Source organism: Oryctolagus cuniculus, chromosome 9 (assembly GCF_051225735.1).
Source record: "Oryctolagus cuniculus isolate XC-2025 breed Fujian yellow rabbit chromosome 9, ASM5122573v1, whole genome shotgun sequence".
In the NCBI taxonomy this organism is placed as follows: Eukaryota; Metazoa; Chordata; class Mammalia; order Lagomorpha; family Leporidae; genus Oryctolagus; species Oryctolagus cuniculus.
Window position 1 is genome coordinate 113,672,500 of NC_142875.1, and position 10,520 is coordinate 113,683,019.

Here is a 10,520-nt window from a genome sequence, read left to right on the forward strand (position 1 = left end):
CTTTTCTCAGAACGCAGAGACCTGGGGGAGGGCATGGCCACCGCAGTGCAAACCTTATCTCTTTAAGGAAAGGAGAAGTAAAGTCAGAACTGTAACACCAGAAGGAGCACAAACCTCACCTGCATACTTAAAAGTCAGCTAAGTGAGGTGGACATTTGCTGCAGTCCTATCTCATTTAGGAGTACCTGGGTTCCAGTACTGGCTCTGCTTCCACTTCCAGCTTCCTGCTAACGGGTACTCTAGGAGACAGCAGGTCATTGCCTGCTCTAGTACTTGGGCCCCTGCCACCCATGTGGGACAGTCCGATATGGTTCCAGCCCTGGCTTTGGCAGGCATTTGGGGAGTGAACCAGCAGATGGAAGACCTCTCGTCTGTCTTTGTTTCTGTCTCTGTGCGTCTCTCTGCCTTTCAAATAAAATGAAAATAAACAAATAAATACTCTTTTAAAATCAGCAAAGTGGAAAATACCATCAGGAGTTTAGCCTTTTTGCACAGTGGTGCCCCCTGTGTTTGTGAGCACTGCCTGTTTATTTCTGACAGTGAGGAAGCACTGGCTGAGTAACATGCTGTCTGACCCTTCTTTTGCAGCGCTGGAGTGGGGAGGACAGGAACCTTCATTGCCCTGGACAGGCTCCTGCAGCACATTCGGGACCATGAGTTTGTCGACATCTTAGGGCTGGTGTCGGAAATGAGGTCATACAGGATGTCTATGGTACAGACAGAGGTAGGAACGGAATCAATATGTATTTTTAAATTGTCCTTGGCTGAGAAACTTGGCCTGATTCAAACTCATGCTTCAAAACAGTTGCCCCAACTATTAGTGCATCTGCCTTTCCCATTTCCTTATTGTATATGTTCAAACTGTCTCAAGATATAAAAGGAATAGGCATTGGCTTGTAGACATCCCCAGTGTGCAGAGATGAGTCTTTTATGGGTGTCACTTGCCCTTCCGGCATGCACAGCCCATGGGTGTATCTGTAATAGAGCACACTCTCCCACAACAGACTGTGAGGGAGTCACAGGTAACAGCCACTCTGGGTAAGTCCACCAAATACAGACTATGCAACTGCTGTGATTTAACTTATATTTGAAATGTTGAAGTTGATTCAATAAGTTTCCTATTAGTTTGTCCTCTATGTGACTTCCAGTTGCAATTCACTTTGCATAATGATCATGGTTGGATTTGCATTTTCTGTTCCCAATGATTTTAATGGTTCCCAGCCCCCAACCTACCAGCACTGCCTGTTGCCTTAATCTAAATAAATGGATTTTTTAAAAAAATTATAATCTATTTGAGAGGTAGAGAGACAGAAAGAGAGAGATAGAGAGAGCACTCTTATCTGGTGATTTACTCTTCAAATACCTGCACAGTTCAGGAGTGAACTAAACTAAATCCAGGAGCCTGGAACTCAACCCATGTCTCCCCTGTGGGTAGCAGTGACCCAACTACTTGAACCATCACTAGTGCCTCTAAAAGTCTGCATTAGCAGGAAGCTGGAATAGGCAGCCAGACCTGGAAGTTGAGCCAGTTATTCCCATGTGGGTTGAGAATATCCTAACCAGAATCAACTGCTAAGCCAAGATTCCGCCCTGGGTTTATTATTTTAATTATGGGATCAGCCCCAGACTATCCAGCCCTGGTATATGCTCCTCTTCTCTTCCCCGACTCCTCCTTTCCCTGGAAGCCTGGGAATTCACCCTGTTTGGAGAGGCAGCCCAGGGTGGTGCCTGCAGATAGCACCACACTGTCTCTGAACAGAGGTGGGAGTGCACGTGTGTGGGTGCAAAACCCAAGTACGATAGCTTATTCATGATCCTAGTCACCCAGACCTTCTTGTGACTTCTTACCTTCAGGCGTAATGTCCTTTCCCTGAAGGTGTGTGTGTGTGTGTGTGTGTGTGTGTGAGAGAGAGAGAGAGAGAGAGAGAGAGAGAGGAAGTTAGAACACAACCTGGCCTGACCTCTTAGCAAGATTAAAACACGCCTACACAGTAGATTCTTCCTGTAGGTCCCATCTCAGGTGTATGAGGTCAGGCCACAGAGAAGCAGGGACTTGCTATAGAGTTACTCCAAAACCCCTTTAAGCCTGAACAGCAGAACTTTGTCCTTGTCCCCCTGCTTTGCAAATACAGGTGTCTTCGCAAGTTGTCTGGGAACTCCTGTTACTCCCAAGGTAGCTCATCCTGGTAACATTGACTCATGTTATGTTTCTCTGAATGTCTGAAAAAACTCATAGGGGCTGGCACCATGGCTCAACAGGCTAATCCTCCACCTAGCAGCGCCGGCACACCGGGTTCTATTCCCAGTCGGGGTGCCGGATTCTGTCCCGGTTGCCCCTCTTCCAGGCCAGCTCTTTGCTGTGGCCAGGGAGTGCAGTGGAGGATGGCCCAAGTGCTTGGGCCCTGCACCCCATGGGAGACCAGGATAAGCACCTGGCTCCTGCCTTCGGATCAGTGCGGTGCGCTGGCCACAGCATGCTGGCCGCGGCGGCCATTGGAGGGTGAACCAATGGCAAAGGAAGACCTTTCTCTCTGTCTCTCTCACACTGTCCACTCTACCTGTCAAAAACAAAAACAAACAAACAAACAAACAAAAAACAAACAAACAAACAAACAAAAACCTCATAGGAATTCAGAAGACCAGAATGAAAGGTTTTCGGCCATAGCAGAACATTATGCAGTTTCATTGAATAGTCAAGCTCATTTGCATTCTAGTGAGGTGTCAAGTATATATGGGGCCGACGCTGCGGCTCACTAGGCTAATCCTCCGCCTTGAGGCGCCGGCATACCGGGTTCTAGTCCCGGTCGGGGCGCCGGATTCTGTCCCGGTTGCCCCTTTTCCAGGCCAGCTCTCTGCTGTGGCCAGGGAGTGCAGTGGAGGATGGCCCAAGTGCTTGGGCCCTGCACCCCATGGGAGACCAGGATAAGTACTTGGCTCCTGCCATCGGATCAGTGCGGTGCGCTGGCCACAGCGCGCCGGCCGCGGCGGCCATTGGAGGGTGAACCAATGGCAAAGGAAGACCTTTCTCTCTGTCTCTCTCACTGTCCACTCTGCCTGTCAAAAAAAAAAAAAAAGTATATATGTAAGGGACATTCAGGAAGCTCACAGAATATGGAATTAAAAGATACCGTGTGTTTTCTAGAAACGTTTTGAAACCCTTCATTTCTGTCAGTATTCTGCTGTTATTATATGGTATGAGTTGTTTTAAATAGTGGAGAACATTAATGGCTTTTAAAGAATGTCTCATCAATTATTATCTGAATATAATTAAGTCTTCACTGTGATGGAATATGGCTACAGCAAAGTACCATTACTTTCTTGAAATTATTAACTAAAATTAATTTCCAAATATTCACCTAGTAATATTATATTAGTAATTATATCTTTAACCAGATTAATTCAGTTGCTAGGCAAGAGCCTTCTATTTTACACAGAACCTTTCTTATACAAAAAGTAATGAGTCTTCATAGTATCATTTGAATTCATACACACATGCATCAAGACACACATGAGGATATGACTGTCAAATGTGTAATATTGAATATGTCCTTTAAGAAATAAATGATTATCAATAATAATAATAAAAAAAAACACGCCTAGGTGTTTCTTGCTTTTCCTATATACTACCACTAGATGTCAGCATAACTCAAAAAGCCCAGAGTAATGGCGGCATCTCTTCAGTCCTGTGTGCTTGTAGATTTCTCCTTTCTCACTTTCTACTTTTCTTTCTTCCTACTTCCTGGAGGTGAGTCCATTCTCATCTGACCAAAGACTGACACGACCATTCCAATCTATTCACTTGCGGGCTGGAACAGGATCATATTCCTTTGGAAGGATGCAATCTATTAATATTCAGTTGTCTCACTGATAATTAGGAAGCACTTTCTTGGGCCCACTCCCATCCCAGTCCTGCTGCCTTCTAATTTACTGTCGCGGGGACATGAACATTACCTTGTTATCATAAGTTCAAAACGTCTGGTTCCCCCAGAGAAGCCGCTAACTAGTGATTAAACAATGCTTTATTAATCGGTTCTTACTTTTGGCTTTCACTTCTATAAATTTCCAGGCTAATGTGTGATTAAAATGCCTTGTGAAGTATATTAATCCCCAGGCTTCAAAGAGCCACTCCTTTTGTCACATATTTTGGGTTTGCCCCATGTACTTAATGTATACCTTTTCTAACTTTATAGACTTTGATGCTAGCCCATATGCTTTGGACTTTTTTTCCAAGGACAGAACCTTAATCCCTTTTTAAAAACTACCTTCACCTGGTGGGCCTCTTGTCCATTCTCAGTCCCATCATTTCTTTTGGGTGTGGAAATCACACAGAACTGGAGGTGTTCTGCAAAGGCAGCAACAACAACAACAAAACACTTCCCTTTTTCTCCCTTTCTTTACTCAGATTTTGGTTGCTTGGCTTCCTTGTTCGTGGCAGCATCTCAGGTAGACACTGCCAGGGAAACCGTTTTGTTGAAGTACTGTTAGCTCTCAGGGAACTTCGTAAGGGCATCAAGTCAGCTTAGGGGGCAGCGACCACTCAAGGTCTTGGGTTTGCTTCCCAGATAACTTGTGTCTGCTTGGTTAGTTCTGCCTTAGAACACCTAACACCTCGTTTGTTTACCATTATTTTTCTTCATTCCTCTTCATTCTCCATGGTTCAACCTGTGTGTCTCACATACAGGTTTGATGTGCCTAACATTCTAAGTAAGCCAGTTGCTTCCAAATCCTGCTGTCTTCTAAATTACTGATATTCATGAGTAAGGAACAAAGTCAAAATGATTCTTCTCAAGTTTATCTTCCCAGAGTATCCCCGTGACACGAATGATTTTCAAAAGGATAGAGTGATTCTCTCGCTGAGTCGGGTCTTTATGTAGATAGCCCATGAATTGTATACCACATTTCCTCCCCTGATGGGTTTCTGATTTTCCAACCTTGTCTACATTGCCCACCACCTTCATCCGAGCACCTCATGTGGCCTAGAAGAGAGCAGAACTGATTAAATCAGCCATGTTCTCAGACGCATGTTTCAGTGTCTTTGCAACATGTTTCATGGGCTGAATTATTTATATATTTAAGAGGCAGACATAAGCAGACAGAAAGAGAGAGAGTTCCCATGACTATTTCATTCCCCAAATGCCAACAATGACCAGAGATGGCCAGGCCAAAGCCAGGAACTAGAAGCTCAATCCAGGTCTACCATGTGGGTGGCAGAGACCCAAATACTTGAGCCATCACCTGTTGCCTTCCGCGGTGTGCATTAGTAGGAAGCTGAAATCATGAGAGGAGCCAGGACTTGAACCCAGACACTTTGATAGATGATGTGGACATCTTAACCAGTACCCCAAACTTCCACCCCTGCATGGGTGGCAATTTTTTACCTGCCTGTTCTTTATCATCTGATGAAATACACTTCAGGGGCTTCTCTCACAAGTAGAGGGAAAGTTAGAGAGAGAACCAGACCCTAGGAGAGAGCCTGCATCACAGCTCTACCACTGCTTCATTCACACCACCCCCCACCCCCACCATTTCCAGTTCTCAGCCATGCAGTGACCATGACGACATCTGTAAACTGTTGAAAGCATGCACAATGGTAATAGATGAATGCTTCCAAACTGAGTGCTGCCTCTGGATGGCATTCACCTCTCTTGGGCCACTTCTATTCTGATGGAATTTGTGGACTGGTTTGTTTGTAACAGCCTTTCCATGGGGGTCAGGATGGGTTTTGCTTTGAGCAGCCTGTCCTCCTGACTGGTAGCTGGGGTTTCTCAGAGACTCGCCAGGATATGTTTTCTGTAAATAGTATTTTACTTTATTTACTCGCCTGTGGACTTTTTTTTTCTTTTTACACAAAGTGTGGCCACTGGATCCTTGTGGAGTGAAAGCCCAGACAATTCTTGGCTGTCTCCATTTCCAGCAATGACACCAGAAACAGTGGAGTAAGGTGTAAAGACCCCAGGTGCAGCGATAGTGTCACCTTAAAGGAGTGTATAGCTGTATTCTCCAAACCTGGTTGAAAAGCACAGGATAGGCTGAGGCATCAACTCAGTGTGGTTAGAAGTTATGAGATTTTTTTTTAAAGATTTATTTATTTATTTGAAAGGCAGTGTTACAGAGGCACAGGCAGAGAGAGAGAGAGAGGTGTCTTCCATCTGCTGGTTCATGTCCCAGAGGGCCACAACAACTGGAGCTGGGCTGATCTGAAGTCAGGAGCCAGGAGCTTCCTTTGGGTCTCCAGTAGCATTGCAGAGGCCCAAGCACTTGGGCCAACTTCAACTGCTTTCCCAGGCCATAGCAGAGAGCAGAATCAGAAGTGGAGCAGCCGGGGATTGAACCGGGATGCTGGCACTGTGGGAAGTGGCTTTACCTGCTACACCACAGCGCCGGCCCCTCAAGTATGAGTTTTATCTTTGGTATAAAGTTGTTACATGTGGTGTCTTCAAAAATTCATGGAGAATTCATATTATGGAAACATTGTGCCCGAATTTCAATTTTTTGCACCAAAATAAACTCATCTTCTTAAACACTTTGATTAATTCACTGATTTGAGAGGCGGAGAGCTCCTATCCACTGGTGTACACTGAAAATGCCTGCAGTGGCCCTCATGGGCCAAAGCCAAAGTTGGGAGTTGAGAATTCAATTCAGGTCGCCCATGTGGGTGGCGGGCACCCAGTTACTTGTGACATCATCACAGGCTGCCAAGGTCTGCATTTAGCAGGAAGCTGGCATTAGGAGCCTGGTATTGAATGCAGACATTCGCTATGGGACTCAGGTTCCTCAAGCAGTAGGCTAAATACCAGTCCCTAAGCTTATCTTTTAATTCCCCTTTTCTACCAACTTTTTGATGTATCATTGTACAAGAGGCTACTTCAAATCCTGTGGATGTCTTGACTGGATCTTCTTTAGAGGTTATTTCTAATGGTGTTACTCATACAGAAACTAGGAAATACAGAAAAAAGAGAAAGGCCACAAAATTACCCCTATTTTATGGCACAAAAATAAACTAACCTTAATCTTTTGATGGTTTCACCTCAGCTTTCATTGAAGTGTAACTCACACAATTGTGTTCATAGGCTATGTATATATTTAATTTTTTACACACACATATATATATTTCACTTAGCATTTTACTATGATCATCACAAATTGCCTAAAACTCTATGCATCTCATTTTAAGGTCTAATGTTTTGTTACAGATACACCATTGCTTACTGAAAGCATTCTCCTTTTTATGGAATATTAAATAAGATGCTTTCCCTCTTTGTACTCAGAACTGTGCCCATATCATTTATTCGCACTTTATTAATTATACCACCACCAGATAGTTGACTGCTTCACCAAACTCAAGTTGTCACCAAACATTACTTTTTTCTCTAGCTTTACTCACTTCATAGATGGAATATACTTGTTTTAATTTACATTTCTATCTTTTTATTCACCTTATGGCCTTTTTTGCATGTCTTAATAATTTCTCAGTTTACTTTAAAAATAATCTAATAAACACAAACTAAATGCTATACATTAGGAATGAAAGCATTGCCTCTACTTTCCAGTAATACTTGGTCTAGTGCTTGATGTTTGTTATTTATTTGTCTATTTGTGTGTTTTACTGATATATGGCTTTCTAACAAAAGTAAAGATGTAAAAGTGTTTTCATAATTCTAGGAACTGTTTTTCCCTTCCAGTTTTTGATTTGCTCTTCCTTTTGTCCTTATCTTTTTATGTACAGTTGTTTAAATATTTTTATTTGTAGTTTATTCCATTGCTTTAAATTTTAGAAATTCCTTCTCAAAAGTAGAGAGGAATTAATCACTTATTTTCCTCCATATTTCTATGACTAACTTTATCAAACTTTCTAGAACTTATTTCAGTATATGATGTGTCGTGCACTTTTTTCCAATCTAGCCCCATGATTTATTGATTGAATATTGGTTGCTTTCAGAATTAAGTAGTGATGCTCTGTTATCAAGTAAAGTTATTATAGTTACTAACACTGTGTTGCACATTGATCTTTGCTAAAAGAGTAGATCTTAGATGTTCTCACTACACATATACAGAAGGTGATAAATGTGTTGATTAATTTGATTGTGGTAATCATTTCACAATATACATCAAATTACCACATCAAACACCACAATTTTTTTTAATTTTTTTTTTATTTTTTTTTCTCATGTAATTTTCTTTTTTTTTTATTTTTTTTATTTTTTTTTAACTTTTATTTAATGAATATACGTTTCCAAAGTACGAATAATGGATTACTATGGCTTCCCCCCCATACCGTCCCTCCCACCCACAACCCTCCCCTTTCCCACTCCCTCTCCCCTTCCATTCACATCAAGATTCATTTTCGATTATCTTAATATACAGAAGATCAGCTTAGTATACATTAAGTAAGGATTTCAACAGTTTGCTCCCACACAGAAACATAAAGTGAAAAATAATAGATGATTTTTTTTAATGATGATGAAATCAGATCAGACCTATTGTCATGTTTAATCCCAGTGAGAGTCAAGTTGGGAGTTGATAGTTTCTTTTCTTTTCTTTTCTTTTCTTTTCTTTTTTTTTTTTTACAGAGGATCAGTTTAGTATGCATTAAGTAAAGATTTCAACAGTTTGCACCCCCATAGAAACACAAAGTGAAATATATTATTTGAGTACTCGTTATAGCATTAAATCTCAATGCACAGCACATTAAGGACAGAGATCCTACATGAGGAGTAAGTGCACAGTGACTCCTGTTGTTGACTTTACCAATTGACACTCCTGTCTATGGCATCAGTAATCTCCCTATGCTCCAGTCATGAGTTTCCAAGGCTATGGAAGCCCCTTGAGTTCTCCGACTCTTATCTTGTTTAGACAAGGTCATAGTCAAAGTGGAGGTTCTCTCCTCCCTTCAGAGAAAGGTACGCGCGCCTGTAGTCCCAGCTACTCGGGAGGCTGAGGCCGGAGGATCGCTTGAGTCCAGGAGTTCTGGGCTGTCGTGCGCTATGCCGATCGGGTGTCCGCACTAAGTTCGGCATCAATATGGTGACCTCCCGGGAGCGGGGGACCACCAGGTTGCCTAAGGAGGGGTGAACCGGCCCAGGTCGGAAACACCACAATTTTTTTAAAGATTTATTTATTTATTTGAAAGTCAGAGTTACACACAGAGAGGAGAGGAGAGAGAGAAAGAGAGAGAGAGGTCTTCCATCTGATGGTTCACTCCCCAATTGGCCGCAGTGGCCCGAGCTGCGCTGATCCAAAGCCAGGAGCCAGGACCTTCTTCCGGATCTCCCACGTGGGTGCAGGGGCCCAAGAACTTGGGCCATACTCTACTGCTTTCCCAGGCCATAGCTGGATTGGAAGTGGAGCAGCCAGGTCTTGAACCAGCACCCATATGGGGTGCCGGCGCTTCAGGCCAGGGCATTAACCCACTGCGCCACAGCGCCAGCCCCAAACACCCCAATTGTATACAAGTTTTATTTGCTATATACCCTAGTAAATATTTCAAAAAAATTCCACTTCCAAAAATAAATTATTGATGTTCTAAGTTCTATTATTAATCAAAGTACTTTTACTCTTGATTCTCTTGAATGTTCCAGTTATAAAAATCATGTCTTTATAAAAACTGTATCACTTATACATGATGAAAATGGCTTCCTTTTACAGCAGATCTTGATCTTTAGAACTGTCATAGCATTGCAGCGCGTATCTTTGCTCACGTCTCACTGAAACATGCTTTTGTCTTTTGCTCCAGGAGCAGTACATTTTTATCCATCAGTGTGTGCAGCTGATGTGGATGAAGAAGAAGCAGCAATTCTGCATCAGTGACGTCATATACGAAAATGTTAGCAAGTCCTAGTTCAGGATCCAGAGCAGTGAGTAGAGAAGAGTCCATCACAGGGGCTGTGTCTTGGGGAGGGGAGGGGATTTGACAGGATCAGTGGCAACCATTGGGATTGACTCTGACTTCACACTAGGATTTTGCACCAACTCCTGATGATGTAAAGTTGGTCATAGTGAGTAACCAATACCATGGCAGACCCCTGAGCTTCAGTGCACTGAGGGTGGTGGCAGGAAGAAGCAGGGGTCTCTGCCACTCATGATGATTGTACTCCATGCTCCCTGCCCAGCACCTTACATGATTCAGAGATGGGAACTGTGTTTTCCTGGGAACTGCTGTCATACAGCAAACCACCTTCCAAATGTATTTAGACATTTTGTGCAAATGCTTTATTGACTACATAGGAGTTTGAGATGATACCCATAGGAAGAAAAACAATGTTAACTTTAGAGTTTCGGGATAGCAGTATCTAACAATGTCTTTTTTTCCTAAAGATTTTATTTATTTATTTGAGAGGTAGAGCTACAGACAGTGAGCGGGAGAGACAGAAAAGGGTCTTCCGTCTGCTGGTTCACCGGAGCTGCACCAGGTGCTTCTTCCTGATCTCCCACGTGTGTGCAGGGGCCCAAAGACTTGGGCCATCCTCCTCTGCCTTCCCAGGCCATAGCAGAGAGCTGGAATGGAAGAGGGGCAGCTGGGA

At 43.1% G+C, this 10,520-nt stretch overlaps 1 protein-coding gene across 3 annotated transcripts in view; it reads left to right on the plus strand.

Annotated features, from left to right (window-relative positions):
* The window catches only part of PTPRO (protein tyrosine phosphatase receptor type O), a 274,380-nt gene that overhangs the window by 245,994 nt on the left and 17,866 nt on the right, over positions 1-10,520 (plus strand). For all 3 annotated transcript variants that reach the window (XM_008259342.5, NM_001082750.1, NM_001170980.1), the window contains 2 exon segments: positions 589-724; positions 9,734-9,854. In XM_008259342.5, coding sequence (XP_008257564.1) covers positions 589-724; positions 9,734-9,838 — 241 coding nt within the window. In that variant the 3' untranslated portion in view covers positions 9,839-9,854.